General features: G+C 40.0%; 2 protein-coding genes across 3 annotated transcripts in view; both read left to right on the top strand.

Annotated features, from left to right (window-relative positions):
• Positions 1–11,430, top strand: part of LOC114478757 (rho GTPase-activating protein 29-like) — a 46,791-nt gene extending 35,361 nt beyond the window's left edge. Inside the window, exons 14-22 of one of the 2 annotated variants that reach the window (XM_028472009.1) lie at positions 1,464–1,633; positions 1,974–2,108; positions 4,029–4,124; positions 4,683–4,846; positions 4,920–5,108; positions 5,203–5,340; positions 6,383–6,615; positions 8,033–8,339; positions 9,645–11,430. In XM_028472009.1, the coding sequence (XP_028327810.1) occupies positions 1,464–1,633; positions 1,974–2,108; positions 4,029–4,124; positions 4,683–4,846; positions 4,920–5,108; positions 5,203–5,340; positions 6,383–6,615; positions 8,033–8,339; positions 9,645–10,799 (2,587 nt within the window). In that variant the 3' untranslated portion in view covers positions 10,800–11,430. The remainder of the gene's footprint in view (positions 1–1,463; positions 1,634–1,973; positions 2,109–4,028; positions 4,125–4,682; positions 4,847–4,919; positions 5,109–5,202; positions 5,341–6,382; positions 6,616–8,032; positions 8,340–9,644) is intronic. The other variant, XM_028472010.1, reaches the window with a different exon arrangement.
• Positions 11,431–13,087: 1,657 nt separating this feature from the next.
• LOC114478769 (retinal-specific ATP-binding cassette transporter-like) overlaps positions 13,088–19,412 on the top strand; it is a 74,028-nt gene continuing 67,703 nt past the window's right edge. Inside the window, exons 1-7 of the mRNA XM_028472026.1 lie at positions 13,088–13,178; positions 15,199–15,311; positions 15,466–15,559; positions 15,687–15,828; positions 16,764–16,903; positions 17,329–17,456; positions 17,566–17,763. Of these exons, the coding sequence (XP_028327827.1) occupies positions 15,246–15,311; positions 15,466–15,559; positions 15,687–15,828; positions 16,764–16,903; positions 17,329–17,456; positions 17,566–17,763 (768 nt within the window). The 5' untranslated portion in view covers positions 13,088–13,178; positions 15,199–15,245. The remainder of the gene's footprint in view (positions 13,179–15,198; positions 15,312–15,465; positions 15,560–15,686; positions 15,829–16,763; positions 16,904–17,328; positions 17,457–17,565; positions 17,764–19,412) is intronic.

Here is a 19,412-nt window from a genome sequence, read left to right as displayed (position 1 = left end):
GTCTTCACTTAAAATGTCCTACATTTTGTGACAAATTTCTATTTAATTTTTTTTTTTCCATAGTTTAACATTCAAAATGACTGCCATCATGCGATATAAGCACTGGGAAAACTGTGAACCCCTTCAAATATTGGTATATTAGTTTCCTTCACACAATGATTTATGTTTTCTCTGTCATTTTTATTTTCTCCTGTGGGCCGAATTAGATGCTCCAAAGGGCCGGATTCGGCTGCCAGGCCCTGAGTTTATGCGTCTTAGAACATCCTTAAGCACAGTGCAATCATATTAATGTCTAGTATTTGACTTTAAGGATTTTTCAATTTACATAATTTAATTTTGTATTAATTTTCAATTTGTGAGAAATAGTAAGTTTTGAAGAAAAATGTAGTTATAGCAAACAATTTGTGATGAAATCCCTAAATAATGAGCATAGAAATATTGCAGGCTTCCGCATATGTCAGACAAAATAATTTCATTTGTGAATTTAGAGGAACTGAGATGTCTTCAACTGAACCATCAAGTGATAATGATATGTTTTCTTTGTAATTTTTATTTTGAACTAAATCCTCCCGTGGGTCGAATAGAAAGCTTTGGCAGCCCAAATTTGACCCACGGGCCTTAAGTTTGACAACCCTGCTGTAGCACTTTGTCTTTGATCTGTTGATGCTAATATTAATCCTGCTTTTTAATGTTGGACATGGACATTTATAGCCAACAGCTTTTTATAAATATGATTACCACTGATTTTTTTAAAGAAGCGCTGTTAATTTGTCAGCGAAGGTAACTCTGAGTCAGAGGAGGAGGAAGAGAGCAAGGCAGGGAGAGAGAGAGAACTTAGGAAAGACAGAGCCAGTGTTGAATTTCTTGCCCTTCCTCAGGAAATATCTGCGGCGCAGGCTGAATGCAGGGGGAAGATTGCGAGCGTGGGAGTTTGGCTCTGGTTTGTGGCTGTTTGTAAGACTCTACTATAAGTTGTTAAAAGTGTTGCGTTCAAAACAGTGCTGAACCTACTGTGTAATCACCACGTACTGGCCTCAGTCACATGAGGCAGAGTTATGGGTAAATTACTACCTTTTTTGTTCATAGAGGGACTGAATCACAGAATGTTCAGCTGAAAATACTTTTGGTGCACAAGCTTGAATCCAACTCAAAGTTGAGGCTTTTTAAATATGACATGAATGTTGTGGGAGGCTGAGGCTGAGGCAATTTAAGTCTAGGTTTCCAATCTTAGTGTAAACAATAGCATGACGACAAACTAGGAAGAATTTGTGTTGTATAATATGGACGCTAATTGGTAGTGAAGGACAAAACAGTTGCTTAGTAGTTTTATAAAAAAGATGGACAGGATTCAGCTCCTGTAAAATTTTTGCAGTCTTGTTTTAATATTATCCTGAATACAGTCAAAATCTCTCTTATTGCCAATTTCATCATCAAAATACTAAATGCCAAGTATATTTTTCCAGGTTTGTATTCAAGAAAAGGTCAGTGAGCAGCACTCATTCGTCTCACGGCAACCTGTCGCGGGCATCCATCAACTCCTGCGACGTCCTGAGCGGAGACGAAGTGGACAATGTCCTGCACCGACATACAAGGATGAGAGAGCAAAGATCCAACAGCAGCATAGACTTGCAAGGTATACATGCACACAGCAGAAACCCTAATGGTGGAGAATTGTGTTTTTTGGCTAGTTTACTACAACCTCTGATCATTGTGTAAAGTTGGTTCTTAATACGAGCCAAAGACAGACTCACCTTCTGATCTGAGTCATCCTAATCTACCCAGAGATGAAGAAGTAGAAATAGAAATGGTCTAAATGGTTAATAAAGTATATTTGACTTGTGATTTTTTTTTTTAGCTGTCTGAGATGAATGTCTCTCGCCAATCTGCTTTCACAGCTGTGATTAAGTTATCTTTTGTTGTTGCTGTTGCATTTATGCTTTTTTTATTTTTACATGGTGTGTGTGTATTTTCAGCATTGACAAGCCAGGCCCCGATGAGAGCTTGGACCTCTGGTGGTCCAGGAGGCCAGTGTGGGATGTGCAGTGACTCAGAGAGTGCTGGAGGCAGCAGTGAGTCCAGATCCATGGACTCGCCAACCGCCAGCCCTGGTAAGATAAGATAGTTTGGTTTTAAATGTTTAGTTGATGGACCAGTGATCTCTTTAGGATTAAGTCATTGCACTGAATAAGTTATTACCAGGGGGTCTAACTTTAAGGATTTTCTGATTCTGAAGAGACATTCATTCTATGTGTAGAAGACTCTACACATGAAGATAGAAAATCAGGCGTAGAACAGTTTTGATTTAACAGCCGATCTTCCTCCAACCAGAAACCTTGCAAGATCAAACGAAATCTAACAAAATTTTCCGACGTCCTACTTAAATAAGTTCTGATGAACTACGGCCGGGCCCGCTTAACGTCTCCGAGCCAAATAGCACATACCACCTTCCAGAGAATTCAGTGAAATGACTCGGTTCCATTGAGTAAAAGAAATGAAATTGTGTGACGTAAAATCGTAATCTACAATGAATTGCCTTTGAAATGATAAATCACATGACTATGTTCCAATAAATTTAGAAATTACCGGAAAAGGGGGTGGGCCCACATCCCCCCCTTTCAAAATGGTCTCCGAGAGGCTCTTGACATCCACTCATAGAATATCCATGTCAAATTACAGCCCAATTCAATGAGCAATAACGGAGGAGTAGTCATTTGAAGAATGGGGCCCCCCGGTGCCACCGTGGCACATGGAGTAATGGGCCGCATTCATATATTGGTATGTGTCAATGATTCGGTACCATCAACTGTTGCAATATTTGACTCACAAATCAATGTGAAAACAACTTAAATGAAAATTTCCTAAAAAGGGGTGGATGGGCCCCTCGAGCCCCTAATCAAATTGTACGAGGCTTAATCGTAATCTACGTTGAATTATCTTTAAAACTATATATCACTCGACTATGTTCCTATAAATTTGGAAATTACCGGAAATGGGGGGTGGGCCCCCAGGCTCCCTACTCTATTTCAAAAAAAGGGCTTCGAGCATCTTATCATGTTTATTCTGTGAGTATTCATACCAAACTGCATTCTGATCTAACGAGAACTACCGGAAGACTAGTCATTTGAAAAATGGGGCCCCCGGGGTCCTCCCGGTGCCCCCGTGACATGTACAGGGTAATGGACCCCATTTATATATTACCGTAATTTGTGCCAATTACTCGGTTCCACCAACCGTCGTAATATTTGACTCGCAAATAAATGAGAAATCGACTTTAGTTTTCTTTTTCTTTTCCTCCTGTGCCCCAAATCAAAAATCTGGCTCCAAGCGTCAATGCGTACACATCCATAGATTATACCCACCAAATTTCAGCTTGATCCGCACGAATAACAGAGAAGTAGCGATTTTAACTAGTGTACACAACAAGAAGAAGAAGAAGAAGAAGAAGAAAGAGAGTGGCGTTTTGAGTCTGGTAGCCCGGCCTAAAAAGCGACTTGGAACACCACCTGAAGTCCAAGCTCCTACTTGGTGAAGTCAGAATAAATTATAATATTATACCGGTCAGTCATGTTTAAGAAATTTTGATGTGCTGTGGCTGAACTTGGAGTTCGGAATTTTTTACTCGGAATAGACAAATACCAAGTTGCCTGAACGCAGTATTACATGTTCCTCAGTCAGGTTGCTTCTTGATTGGCTACATTTTGATCCACGTCACAAATCACATGGCCATGAGTTGGAATCATCAGCTTTCCCCACAGACATGAGAAGTTTTGGTCATAAATATTGAACAGGTTTAATATTTATGTTTGTCGGCCCAGACCTGTTTCATAGCCAATTCTTGGGACAAATTCACTCTTAACATAACTTAAACCACAGGATAATCTTCTAAAATAATCTGGCGTTTGCCATCTTTTGTTGGAAAGGGGTCAAATCGGGACAAAAGCAGCCTGATTGTCTTCGTTTCAGACTGAGGTTTTTGCTGGTAATGAATAAACGTTGCTTCATAAACCTTCATGAATGCTTGTCTGCAGGTGATTTCAAGAGACGGTTACCCAGAACTCCATCCACTGGGACCATGTCATCAGCTGATGATCTGGATCCATCTCCGCCATCTCCCTTAGACAACGGTAAGAGACACATGTTTGGATGCACACGTGTCCTTTAGAGGTCTGCAGTAGCAAAGAGCCTGTTTGTGTATCTGTTTATAAACCAGGGAAGTAAAGAAGGTAATAAAGATGGTGAGCTACCGTTGCACTGACTTTATGACACTCTTTTGTTTTGTTTGAGACGGTGGATTTAGCTTCTGTTAAACGTTCTCACACTAAGAGGAGCAGCGCAGCTTGAGGTCGTGTTGCTTTTAGCATAAGATTCCAGTTTATACTTCCTGCATCAGTGTGGTGTGGAATCAGTGTGTTTGTTTTTCTCACCGTGAGCCAACGCTGGAAAGCTTGTCTTTTGTTTGATATCTCAGTAAAGTATGAGAAGGCTGTTGGAATGGAATCAGTGTGTATACCATAGTAATGGAAAAGGAAGTCTGATTTTTTTTCTACATTCTTTTGAATAATAAAGATGCAAATCTCCAACTGCTGCTCTGACCTTGGTTCTGTTTCTGTTTATTATTGCTGCTGATAAAAAGATAGATACCTTTTCTCACCAGCTGGACTGGATTTTTTATTTTTCCCCAGGTCTGGCGGAGATGGTGTTGGAGACAGCCAGTTCTCCTGGTCCTTTCCGGAATGCTCAAATGTCCAAAGCTGCGCAAACTCATAAGTTGCGCAAACTCCGAGCACCGTCTAAGTGCAGGGAGTGTGACAGTCTGGTTGTTTTCCATGGTGCCGAGTGTGAGGAGGTGAATAAAATACCATAATAATACACTTTTCGATTCCTCTGCTGTGCTCTTCATCACATCTCTTTTTCCTTAGTGCTCTTTGGCCTGCCATAAGAAGTGCCTGGAAACCCTTGCCATTCAGTGCGGTCATAAAAAGCTACACGGCAGGTTGCAACTGTTTGGTATCGACTTTACCCAAGCTGCAAAGAACAGCTCGGACGGCATTCCCTTTATTATCAAGAAGTGCACATCTGAGATTGAGAGTCGGGCTCTTAACATCAAGGCAAGATTTCTGTTCTTTTCTTCACATCTTATTAAATCTGTCCATGTTTCTATAAGGTCTTTCATTTATTCTGAGGGTTTTCCCCCTTCCACAGGGAATTTATCGAGTGAATGGAGCCAAATCACGTGTTGAGAAGCTTTGTCAGGCGTTTGAGAATGGGAAGGACTTGGTTGAGCTGTCTGATCTGTCACCACACGACATCAGCAACGTCCTCAAACTCTACCTAAGACAAGTACGTTTAACGCTGTTACGCACGATAATTTTTAATCAAATTAAATTTTATTAAATTATACTATTGGCCTCATAGATCAATGAATGGAACGTCATTTACTTTTTGCTCCATTCTTGCCACATTTTTTTGTGTTTTTCACCAAAGGAGGGATTCATTAACAGTTTTGTTCTAGTTTGTTCTGGGTATTCCCTGTAATATCAGAATTAATGTAAAAACACTTGGTTACACTTTACTTGACATTTTATACATATATAGACATTATGCTGTCATTATTATGACATGACACCTGTCATTAGCATGAATAAGGTGTCATGAAGGCTGTCATTAAGTGTATTTTATTACCTTAACCCTAACCGCACTACATCCCTCCACCTAACCCTAAAAATGCCAACATAGCTCCAAAGGTGTCATAATTTAACGAACGACACTTAATGACAGCCTTCATGACCATGGCTCAGTGGTAGAGTAGGTCGTCCAGTTCAAATCCCGCTCTTGCCAAGTCATTATTGTTGTGTCCCTGGGCAAGGCACATTGCCTAGTATGAAAGTGTGATGTGAGTGGTGGTGTTGGTCAGAGGGGCCGATGACGCACCATGGCAGCCTTGCTTCTGTCAGTCTGCCCTAGGGCAGCTGTGGCTGCAATAGTAGCTTACCACCACCATGTGTGGAGTGAAAGAATAATGCACATCAATGTGAAGCGCTTTGACGTGTCAATGAAAAAGTGCTATATAAAATCCAATGCATTAGTATTATTATGAATAATGACAGATAATGACAGCGTTATGTCAGCCTTATGTATAAAGCTTCAAGTAAAGTGTTACCAAACACTTGAATTCACCTGACTCATTGAAAACAAACTTTGAAGCAGCAATTTCAACCTTCTATATCTTTTTCCCCCCGAATAAATGAGCTATAATTTATTCATGAGTGAAGCTTACACTTTGGAATTATCTGATGAAAAAAATCTTGTACCAGCAGCTTTTAATACAACGTCCTTTTATTTGAACACTGCTTATACTTTTTCATGTTTGACTTTTGAATAGCTACCAGAGCCTTTGATCCTCTATCGCTTTTACAACGACATCATCGGGTTGTCCAAGGAGTGCCAGAGGGTGATCGTAGAGGAAGCTGACCAACGTCAGAATGTCCAACCTGGACAAAATATTGGACCCAGCGACCAGATGAAAAGTGTCATCTTCAAGATCAGAGACCTGCTCCGAAAGCTTCCAGCTGCCAACTACAGGACTCTACGCTTCCTTATTGCTCACTTACACAGGTAACAGGTGTCAACTGAAACCTCAAGCCTCTACATAGGAGATGGGCAACTTTTTACACAGCGGGGGAAATTCAACTGTGATTCTCTGGTCCAACAGCTACAATATCAACTTTTATCAGCATTTAGAATAATGACCAGTCTGAGCATGAATATAGGAAATGAAAAAGGGTTTTTGTAGTTTTGTTGTTGTTTTGTGTGTTCTTGTTGTCGTTATAAAGAGTCTTTTTGTGTACTTTTCTATTATTCTGTTTATTTTAGTTGTTGTCTTTGTTTTGAGTCATTTTTGCGGAATATGTTGTTTTTTATTTTTCAGTTATTTTGTGGATGCATCGATTATTTCTCCTTCACCAGATATTTTTGTTTTAATTTTCTGTATTGCATTTTTCAGTTTTTTTTGTGTGTTTACTTCGTGGTGGCACAAAAATTGTGCCAGTTATCCACATGTGCTCTACATCATCATGTTGGTATGGTGTATTAATAAACTAATCTGTCTAACGATGTTTTAAACCCACCTTATATTTCCTGTTAGTGAATAAATAAAAAAACACCTGGTGAAGTCTGTGTCACTGTGGCAGGAGGACCAGTAAGTGTTGAGGCTAGTCATCACCCTGCACATGCTCTTTTCATAATTGGTGTTTTTATGTTGCTGGCAGAAACTGACAATGACAAATGATGACAGTGTGTTTGCCAATACACTAACAGTGTTCCCCAAGGTTATAGCCATACTTTTCAGCTGCATACATTTATAGGTAGCATTGAAAATAATAGACATTGCATATTAAAGTACTAGATTTTATTTAGGACGATCAAAGTAAAGGGGGCTCAAGACTTAATTTAAATTAAAAGCCATGTGTTTTTTCATTCGACTTTACAATTATGTGACACATTGTTTTGGTCTATTTGCCAATAAAATACAATCACATGTACTGTGGTTGTAATGTGGCAAAAAGTGAAGAAAATCAAGTGGTTATGATTATGTTTACAAGCCACTGTCTCCGTTCTATTGTGAACATACAATTAATAACTGCATTAAATCCCCAAAACAATGAACTAATCCTACATGTTTTTACATCAATATCTAAACCTCCAAAATATTAATTTTGATACACTTCAGATCATGATTTAAATGATAATAAACAGCTTGACTATTTGACAGTACAGTGTCAGTATGGACGGGTTGTATGTGCATCATTTATTCCAGTGTGCACACTACTAAACACCTCCAATTAAAGTTTTACCAGTGTCATTGTAAGCCAGTTTAAATAGAAAACGTAGCTGTTCTCACCATATATGACTGGGAATATGGTAGTATCTTAAATGACTAGTTTAGTTTAGTTTGTTTAAAAAAATAAGAGAAAAAAACTCCATTAATAAGTTGGGAAACTGTTCACCTGACTGTTTTCCTGTGTTCCCATAGAGTTGCTGAACAGGCTGAAGAAAACAAAATGACTGCGAGCAACCTGGGCATCATCTTCGGCCCCACCCTGGTGAAGCCCCGGCAGACAGACGCTGAGGTGTCCCTGTCCTCACTGGTGGATTATCCCTACCAGGCGCTCATGGTGGAGCTGCTGGTGCGACACTTCCTCACTGTATTCGACGTGTCACATGTGCCGGGTTTCGACCCAAACACCATGAGCACAGGCCAAGCGTCCCCCAGACTCACCCCCCAGGAGAAGGTGCAACAACTGAGCAGACACTCGGCCTCACTGACCGACATCAAGGATGTAAGGAGGACTACACACCTATAAATACTACTGCTAATATTACTAATAATGCTTTGTTACACCATTACTATTATTACTTATAATATTACTATTATTTTTACCACTACTATTACAATTTCTACAACTACTAATTACTATTACAATTATGCTTATATTACTTATTACTATTACATATTACTACAATTATTATTACTGTTATTACTTATTACTCTGACTTCTATTTTTGCTTTTGTTGTTACTGCTACTATCACCATCACCACTAATATTACTATTATTATTACTGGTACTATTACTTATTACATTCTTACTACTGCCATTAGTATTAATGATAGTAGTACTTCATACTGTGACTACTGCTCTTGCTTTTGCTATTACTACTAATCATTACTATTACTGATACTATAACTACTACTGTTACTATAGCTATCACTACTAATATTGCTATTACTATTATTTGTACCCCATTACAATTTCTATTACAACTACTGTTACTATTATTTACCACTTGTTGCTATCATGTTTACTTTTACTACTACTATTACCTCTACCTACGACTACTTTTTTTTTTTTTTTACAATATTTACAATTAATTTTACTATTATTATGACGGCCGTTGTTATCAGTAATTCCAGAAAGTTTTTTTTGTCTTCTTTTTTGAAATAATATGTTAAGGTTTAATTTTTTCTGACAACTTTATCATTTTTTTCAGGAAATTTGATCTCCTGACATGTTTTGAGTGCCAACTGTCAGTCTTATTCACTAGATGCCTCTGGGGAAGACTGACAGTTGGCAGTCGAAATGGGTCAGGAGATCAAATTTCCTGAAAAAATGTTGCCTGAATAAAAGAAATAGATGAATAATGCATTTATTGATATAATGACTTTACTTAATTTGGTATTTATGAAAATTCTAAAATGGAGTATTGAGATTGAGTATTCCAATCATTCCCCAGCACTAGTTATTTTTGTAACACTTTACTTGAAGTTTTATACATAAGACTGACATTACACTGTCATTATCTGTCATTAGCATGAATAAGGTGTCATGGAGGCGTTATGACAATTATGACACGTTTGGAGCTGTGTTGGCATTTTTTGGGTTGGTAGAGGTAGGGGTTAGACTTAGGGGTTAGGGTTAGGGTAAAGAATGACACTTAATGACAGCCTTCATGACACTTTATTCATGCTGATGACAGATAATGACCGCGTAATGTCAGTCTTATGTTTTAAATTTCAAGTGAAGTGTTACCGTTATTTTTGATTGATTCTGAGATCGATGACATAATCTGTCCTTTTTCCATCATAGACTGCCAAAGTGTACAAGAGGTACTCATCAGTAATTCCATCCTCACATATCCTGAATGAGGTGGAGGAGGTCCAGCCTGGGAGGGACACAATAGAAGCTGCTTCAGACAGACTCAATGGGATACAGACTTCCAGTGAAGGGGATGTCCAGAGGTCCACCTTAGTGTTCGGTCGACCCAGCACCACCGACTCCAACCCAGCAGCGAAGATCCACCTCCGGCCTCAGCGCTCCAGACTTGTGTCCCGGCCGGTCAGCATGCCTCTGGAACGCCTGCCATCCCCCGCTCAGATCCGAGAGAGGAATAATCGCAACGCAGCCGATAGCGTGGCTGAGAGAGACAGCATCTCTGACACTATACAGGAGGTGCCAGAGTTGGAGAAGGCCTGTCACAGTGGCTCCTCCAGGGTTAGCACCTACTATATCACACCTTTTATTGACTCCCAGGCTATGCACAGGAGAACATGGGACAGGAAGTACAGGCACTATGATGTTACACCCAGGACCGCTATGATCGTGGCCAACCTGCCCTCGTTCAGCTCTAGAGTGCAGCCTTTAAAAGCAGTACTGCCTGTCACTACTGCCTCCACTGCAACCACAAACTCTGCTGTTTGCACCAGTACTGTTACCACTATGTTCTCCAGCAACTCCTACACTGTGCCAGTAAAACCCTTTTCAACCTCTAAAAGGGAAAACAACTCTGAAACCGTAGGTCGCCAGTCCAACTGCTTACCAAACCTCCCACTGACACTCAGAGCGCCGAGGACCCTGCAGCCCCCACCCGGTACATTCTATAAACCGCCGGTTTCTGTCACTAACAGAGCAAGGACCCTTCCAAACTGGACTACAACGATAACCACTGTCACCACAACTACCGCCACCACCTCATCCATCATGAGCACAGCTCACAACCCCCCGCTAGTCACCTCACCCCCCGTCATGCTCACAAGCCCTACACAGACACGACTCCAGACCCAGGACTCCACCGACAGTGCAATCGACCCCGGGGTCTCCACCTCCTCCAGCCCCTCTCCTGCACAATCTCCAACCCCCAGCAGCCCTGATGACCTCAGCCCCTCAGAGACTAAACCCGTTTACCAAAGACTGCGACCTCGCCGGCTGCAGGAGCTGGAACACAGAGAGGCTCATTTTGTTTGACAGCATAAAAAAACTGTATTGTATCGGAACATTAAAACCTATCTGTGCCATAGAGCGTAGCAGGTGAACATTGGAAGGAGTGGAACTGGAGGCCTGTGAAACATGCTAATATATTCTGTTCTTTAAGGTCAAGTCATTGTGTCAACCGTTAACCTGGAATCATTATTTTAAAGGTAATAGTTAAAGGAATAATTTCATTTCATGTTCAAATTGCGGTCCAGTGGACTGACTTCTATCTGTAAGCCAATCACTTTTCTGTTTCGTTGTTTCATTTGTTACACTTAATGCACTTAAAGCAGGTTGTAAGCTTGCGTTGCCTTAATGTTTCAAATCAGATTCTGATTCTGAAGTCTGTATGTTGCTCTACAAAAAACCAAAGGCTATTCTCTTACAACAAAGATTTTATGAATGATATTGAAGATCAAATGTGTTTATAGTCGGGTGTTTTATTGTGGTACATCTATCTTCAAACTGTAACCCATATGTATCTGTTTACTGTTTTTTGTACTTGTGTATACGTCAGTAATGGTTCGTCCCAGCGATTTGACTTTGTCACTTTTATGTTCCCGTACATATGAAAACTGACATGCAACAGTTCTTGCTTCAAATTAAATGTGTACTTTAAAGTGTTCCTCATGCTGTGCCTTCATCAATAACTTATACCTGATGCACTTTATTGCCACAAATATTGGGACAGATTATGGTTATGAACTGTAATCTGGAAAGTGTTGACCCATTCAGTACCACTTACCTTGAAGTTTTATACATAATTACGCTGTCATTATGACATGACTCCCAACTCCTCCATGTTTGTGTCTACATTGTTCTGTACATCCCAAATTTTATTAAACCTTTAAAAGCCTTATATAAGACTAGAAGTTTAGGTAATTAAACTTATTCAAATGTATTTACAAAGCTGCCACAATTGGAAAATACATGCTTGTAATGCTTGGCACCATCTTATCTTCTTCATGAGTTAGAAGTTCAACTTTATTTATATAGCACCAAATGCAGCACAGTCATCTCAAGGCCGTTGTCACGAAAATAAGCCAAAGGTGATGCAACAATGTTGTAATGACCTGCCGTCGCGTACATCTCTGGAGGATTTTCCTCTTCTGATTCACTAGAATATCCTCTCGGTCTTCTCCACCAAAATGTCTAGTCTCTCTCCTGCTAACCCATTAATGTTGTTAGCATAGCTAGTACAGGCACCCTGTAACCTTCCCAGTACTGGGCTCATGAGTCTTTAACCGTTACTGTCGGTCACACTTTATTTCAAGTTTTGTACATAAGGCTGACATTACGCTGTCTTTATTATGTCATGACACCTGTCATTAACATTAATAGGGTGTCATAAAGGCTGTCATTGAGTGTCGTTCGTCACCCTATCACCACTAGATCCCTCCACCTAACCTTAAAGATGCAAACGACACATAACGACAGCCTTCATAACACCTTATATTCATGCTAATGACAGCGTAATGTCAGCCTTATGTAAAAAATTTTATATAAAATTTGTTTTTTTTTTTTTTTTTTTTTTTTTTTTTTTTTTAATGCTACAGCTTAATTTGTTTACAGTGGGTTTACCTTTCACAAAAAGGTTGTTTTTAAAAAAACTTAAGTCACCTCTTGTTACATAATCATTTTGGTTCAAAAGATGAAAATACATTAATAAAAGCATGTTCCTCTTCAAAATAATCTGTGGAAATGGTCAAAATGAAATCCATATTATATTTTAAAAAAAACCAAAAAAAAAAACCACTTAGGAGGATATCATTTAATACCCTTGGTTTTTTAACCTCCAAACAGTTTAAAAGGAAGTTGTTCTAGTGTTTCAGGTGGACTTGTCAGGGCTTCACTCTCTGTTTGCCACTCATTAGTCCTGCCACCTGCTCTACCTGGCTGAGCTGCTCAGAGTAGTGACTCATTTCAGACGCCACCAGAACTAAAACAAGCCCTTGAGTCTGAGCAGCTTGATTAACTTTGCAGGTGTTGGGCTGAAACCACAGAGCTGGTAAAACTTGCAGGTGTTTCATGTTGAAGCTTTGGAGATATAGTGTCCACCTGTCCACCCAAGCACAGACAAGTCTGTTTTTCCAGCGTTCCTTAACTGGTATGGCCCTAATTCTGCCTCAGAATGGATGAGTGTTGTCTTTTTCTGCCCGCCTGTGTTGAGCTGGGAGATTAGAGCAATCAGATTAGCAGGGCTCCTGACCTGGAGGCTGAGGAGAGAGAGAGGGAGAGAGGGAGAGGGAGATAGTGGGAAGCTGGTAGTCGTGCGGAGCGCTTCCACCTGGATGAATGTTTTCCATTGCCTCAGCCTCTTTGTGAATGTGCTTTTCCTGGATGTCATTGGACTGCTTCATCCTTTCATAAGAGGTAAGAATTACTAATTATTTTCTTTCTCACAAAATTCATTGTGTGAAGAGGACAAAATAGATTCTGTGTAGCGATTAATATGTTACATTTCATTATGTTCAGAGTCTGACACTACACTCTACATACATGATCTGGATTTATGATTGATGGAGTTTTTTTTTATTTTTTATTTTTTTATTTATGGGTTTTCTTAAAGGATTCCTTTCAGGTGAAGTAAAGCAATTGAAAGATGTACCGTCTCCGCCCCACAGCAGTCACACTGCCTCCTCTTCCACTTGTTCCTCTAGCCCAGGGGTCTGCAACCTGTCCTTCCGGAGCCGTAAAAAATACCTTGTCAAGGAAAACAATAGTGTATAAAATTCTATGCAGTTAAAATAATATCGAATAATTTTTAGAGTTAATGGATTTGAAGAGCTACAAAAAATAACTTGATCATGTCGTTCAACACATGCTAATTGCTAATTTCTTGCAGCATATCAAGCATACTGTACATAATAAGCTGGCATGTTGGCAATGAAATAAATCTTTCCCCACACAAATACAATCTCTATTTTCTTTCAGAATAGTCTTTTTGTTAGTTTAGTTATCTTAAAAGGAATTTAGAACCTAGGTTAGCCACAGGGGCAATGAAAGTTGATGGTCTGTGGTGGATGTCATTTATTTTTAGGTTAAACAACTGTTTTATCAGATTTTTATTTTAAGTTAATGGCATTAATCATCAATACCCTCTGTAAGAAATACCAATTCATAATTAAATTTTTTTTTTTTTTTCTTAAAGCTATAGGGAGCCATTGCAAAAGAGTTAAAGAGCCACATGAGGCTCCAGAGCCGCAGGTTGCAGACCCCTGCTCTAGCCATTGTTTTGTGTCCCTACACCAGTTCGTAATAATCCACCGGACATGTCACAGAACAAATTACTTTATCTGATACTCCATCTGCACACATATTTGTCACTGGCATTTCTCTTCACGTATTTTGGCTACAAATCTGCACAGCACAGTGGATTCTTATTGCGTTCAAGAGATGCTGACATATGTAGAATTAACGTGTCCAAAAGTAGTTGAAATCTCCAAAGCACATCCATCCATGTTGCTAATCAAGTCATTGATTAGGGCCTGAATAAGTATTACAGTTATTGAGTATACAAAATGTTTTAATAATGTAGGACTCAAGACTATGCCGATGATGTAATTAAATAAAGACCATTATTATACATCGACAGACAAAACCAAAGAAATGTAGATCGGCAGCAGGAAAAAGGCTTCAAAATGTACTAAGAGCAACACATTATGCCTGGGTTGTAATGAATAACAGGAACTTTCGATGGAGACCTACCAATGAAAAGGAATCCTAAATTCATTCAGAAAGTTACAGAACAACCCAAAACGACATCTATAGCAAAAATATAGCAAAGCCGTAGAACCAATGAAGAAAGAGGCAAGAGCAGTACTTCATCTGACATTGCTTAAAATAATATCAAGAATTACAGTCTGGCATCTATTCTGACATCTTGATAAACCCTAAAGAATTCTTAGGAAATATCCAGTGGACAAAGAAGAAAACAAATGCATAAATTATACTGTATGTCATACAAAAAGCAAAAACATGCTGCAAGTCAAACCTACTGTAGTGATGACAGTTTCCTGGTTCTGGAGATGGTCGTTCAAATCTATTAGGAGAATGTTCAACACCTAGGTCTAGACATTGGCTATTAAACAGGCGTAAGACCTGAAGCACACAGGTTGGTCACAACTTTAAATAACCACTAAATAAATGAAGATTTTCTAGCACTTTCACCAAAAATGGAATTAAATCTAACTGAGTTACTGTGAAATATCATTTCAAACAAAGAAAGGTGAGCCACAGTTATTTCTACTACTTGATTGCAGTTGTTGCACTTAGTATATTTAATACATCTGCCAAGAAAAGTTAATACTTTTTGGAAGTGTGTATAATTCATGTCATCCAAGCGCATTGAGAAAGGATAAAACCTCCAACATATATTTTTGTTTGTTTTCAGGTGGATCACATGCGGATGACCCCCTCAAGGGGTTTTGCTAAAGAGCAATGAACACAGGTGCTCAAATCCGCTTGCTCCTCTGGAAAAACTGGACTCTCCGCAAGAGGCAGAAAGTAATTACTCTGTTTCATAAAGGTTTTCGATCCACTTCAGACTTAGTGGAGTCCAATATTTGAAACAGGGCTGTTCAGAGGGGACATGGATGTGTATTTCTGCAGGTCTGATATCCAACTGTGTGACAAATGTAACTTTTTTTTTTCTGTCTAGATCCGCTTTCTTGTGGAGATCATCTGGCCTGCATTGCTGTTTATTGGTCTTGTGTGGCTGAGAAAAGCCAATCCACTTTACAAGCAACATGAGTGTAAGGAGAATCTTCTGTCTGGTCTTCAACACATATGGGTTTTACCTTTCATTTCACAATTATGAATGGTATCTCGTTGGCTTTTGTGACCCTCACATGGTCTCTACTGTAATATCTGTTGCTTCAGGTCATTTCCCCAACAAGGCCATGCCATCAGCAGGAATTCTCCCCTGGATTCAGGGAATCTTCTGTAACGCCAACAACCCCTGCTTCAGGTACCAGACACGGGGAGAGTCTCCGGGTGTCGTTTCCAACTATAACAACTCAGTGTAAGTAATTGTTGGTTGATTCCGTTATGTTATGATCTGTCCATCCATCCAGCCTGACTAGCGGTATGTTGGATTAGCAGAAGGCATCTTTAGTTTATAGCTGGGGTTAGGGCTGGGGGTTAGGGTTACCAGGGGAGGTGAGTACCTGTGTTAGGGCTAGGGGTTAGGGTTACCAGGGGAGGTGAGTACCTGTGTTAGGGTTAGGGGTTAGGAATACCAGGGGAGGTGAGTACCTGTGTTAGGGCTAGGGGTTTGGGTTACCAGGGGAGGTGAGTACCTGTGTTAGGGCTAGGGGTTAGGGTTACGAGGGGAGGTGAGTACCTGTGTTAGGGCTAGGGGTTAGGGATACCAGGGGAGGTGAGTACCTGTGTTAGGGCTAGGGGTTAGGGTTACCAGGGGAGGTGAGTACCTGTATTTGGGCTAGGGGTTAGGGTTTCCAGGGGAGGTGAGTACCTGTGTTAGGGCTAGGGGTTAGGGTTACCAGGGGATGTGAGTACCTGTCCTGCACAGGTTCCAGGTGGTGCACAGTCCATTCTTCGGCGGTCACTGCTCCCTCTTGGGTTAGTCTGGCATCTGTTCTGGCATTTTCACACTCTGTAACGGACTGTGATCCACCCCTCCCATCATCCTCATTACTGTATATCCCATATTGGGCTCGGGCTTTATTTAGCGTTAGTATTTATCTGAGTTGGATTCAAGCTCCATGTATGTTAGCTAACTTCAGTCTCTATATTTGTGTTAGCCATGCATTGGACTGGTGCCCGTCGAGGGTGTACGCCCCACCTAGCACCCATTGAGAGCAGAAGATAGGCACCAGAAGTTGAACAAATAAACAAGTGACTTGTTTTAGTCTTTGCTTAAAGAGGCCTTTTCTTCTTGAGAGTTAACTTTGCTGAAACCTGGTTCACTTGTTGGTTTTATGTGTTTCATTCCAGACTAGCTCGGTTCTATGTGGATGTCCAGGAGCTTCTGTTCAACGATACCGAAGTTCAACAAATAGGCAGGCTTTGGAATGACATCTCGTCCTTTTCAAACTTTATGGAGACGTTACGCAACAACCCGTCTGTGGTCTCAGGTAAAGGAAACACAACACAGGTTTCATATGGATTTTTTTTTCTCTCTCAGTATCTAAAATGAAAACCAAAAACTAAGAGCAACATATCTTTGACAGTGAGATTCGTTATAAAGTGACATGTAGAGTTTTGTCTTTTCTTATTTGACACATTATTGATTAGATAATGCCCAGACGGTTGTCTATAAACCCAGCTTTGGTGATAGTCTATTTGACCTTTTATACCAAAGTCCTGAAATTAATGCAGTCCATCACACACTGATGTGTAAGGTCAAGGCTGAAGACATGAATTAAAAGTTGTACCAGGAAAAATACTTTGCTTTTCTCAATAACAGGGATTTGTGTGCAAATGTTCACTGCCTCATCATACAAACCAAAATGCTACCTCACTCTATCTTCACTGTGAATGTTTATCATCTTCTGTCCAGGCCGTGGGCTGAAGATCGAGAATATTCTCAAAGATGATGAAGTCCTCACTGCTTTCCTTTTAAGAGATGTCGGCCTTTCCAGTTCCATCGTCTACCAACTCGTCAACGCACAAATAAGACTTGAGCAGGTATCTACTATGCCTCCTAATGACTAACAAACGTTTTTCTGCTGTCTTTTTTGAAACATACCGCTAAATTAATGCTTGCTGCACTTTTGATGTCTTGCTTTCCTCCTAGTTTGCATTTGGCATCCCAGACCTGCAGCTGAAAGGTATAGCATGCAGCCAGACCCTGCTGGAGCGCTTCATCATCTTTCCTAGTCGAATGGGGCTCCACGGGGTCCGCAACGCCATGTGTGCCCTCTCCCAGGAAAACCTACAGACCATAGAGGACATACTCTACGCTAATCTGGATTTTTTCAAGATCTTCAAACTGGTCAGTAGTTCATTTAAAACTGCTTTCTACTACTACTCCTTTTCTTTGAGCAATGGATTTGTATCTGTTGATGTCTACATTTCTTTGACTGGATTAGGAAACTCAAATATTTCTTCTGTTTTTGATAAACTCTTTGGCATCAAGACAAACAATTTTGCAAGAGCAGAACTCACTATTGAATGCACTGGCTTCTTCATGAAATACGCACCTTCCACTGCTTACAGCAAATAGTTAATCTGCCAATCACATGGCAGAAACTCAAAAGTATTCAGGCATGAGACATGATTGAGAGGACAGGCCAGGGGTGGACTGGCCATCTGGCATACCTGGCAACATCCTGGTGGGCCGTCGACTCAAAGTGAGCCAGTCATTTTTTTTGAAGAGCGAGTATAGGCAGACATTGGTAACAGGTGGCAAAAAATGGTCCAAAAGTGGCAAAAACGTGGCAAGAAAAGAGTGTTAAATGACTGAAATGTGCCAAAAGTAGTCAAGAGTGGCCGAAAAATGTGCAAATAAAGAGGAACCAGGTGGTATGTAATGGCAAAGGGTAGCTTGAAATGGGCAAAATGTGGCAAACAATGGTGAAAAGGGGCAAAAATTGGGAACAAAAAGGGGCAAAATGTAGGTAACAAAGGAAACAAGTGGTATTTATTGGGCAAAAGTTATCTTATTTGGATGAAAAGTAGCCAAAAATTTTTAAGAAAGGACAACATCTGGATAAAATTGTCAAAATGAACTTTCAAAAATGGACAAAAAACAGGAAAAAGGGGATATTTATTGGCAAAAAGGAAGCTAAAATCTGAAAAAAAGTGTCAAAACATTTTGAAAAGGGGCAAAAATGGGACAAAGGAACATGCCAAATGGCCAACGGAAATAGGTAAAAAGGGGTTAAAAAGTTTCCCCTTTTTAAGGTTTTCTGGGAATATAATAATTAAAATTAAGACATAAAGAGCCACATGTTGAGCACCAATGACTCAACTGATTCTACATGGTGTCTTCTGATAATGTAGTGGGATGGTCTGGATAGAAAATGCCATTCATGAATTTTTGTCCCATTGCACATGTGGGACAGGCTAATAATGTTTAAATGAGGAGGGGGCCATGCCAACCTGTTCACTGTAAACTCCCCTCATCCTTTTAAAGGAATCATGTGAGTATAAAAACAAGGATTTTTATAGCAGATCAAAGGTTAAGTGTTGGTTTTGTGCACAGTTGTGGATTCGTTCCCAACTGCAGCCAAAAATCTGACCACAGGTTAGAGGTGACTGCTGAAGCTGTTCACCCCGTAACCAGCGTTAATAAGGGCTTGGAATGACACAGTGGCTCCATTTCAAGATATATAGATTTAGTTGATGAAATCACATAATTTAAAGGCAGAAACATAACCTTGTTAGAAAACAAACACAAGATATCAACCTTTTTTTTTATTGAGCATCAATTTTTTGGGGGGGATTTTGGTGAGTAGCCATAGAGTGGTTCCCACACTAGGGTAGGTGTACCCCTAGGGGTACTTGAGCACCTCTCAGGAGGTACACAAAAACATTCAGTTTATTTTTTAACATGGTAGATTTTCTTTTTTACATCCACACAGACTTTTTACACCAAAAGCTGTCAAGTTCATGCTCTAAAACAGGCAAAACATCAGAAAT

Source organism: Gouania willdenowi, chromosome 17, assembly GCF_900634775.1.
Source record: "Gouania willdenowi chromosome 17, fGouWil2.1, whole genome shotgun sequence".
NCBI lineage: Eukaryota > Metazoa > Chordata > Actinopteri > Blenniiformes > Gobiesocidae > Gouania > Gouania willdenowi.
The sequence above is the reverse complement of the archived record's forward strand: the minus strand, read 5'-3'. Positions and strand labels throughout refer to the sequence as shown.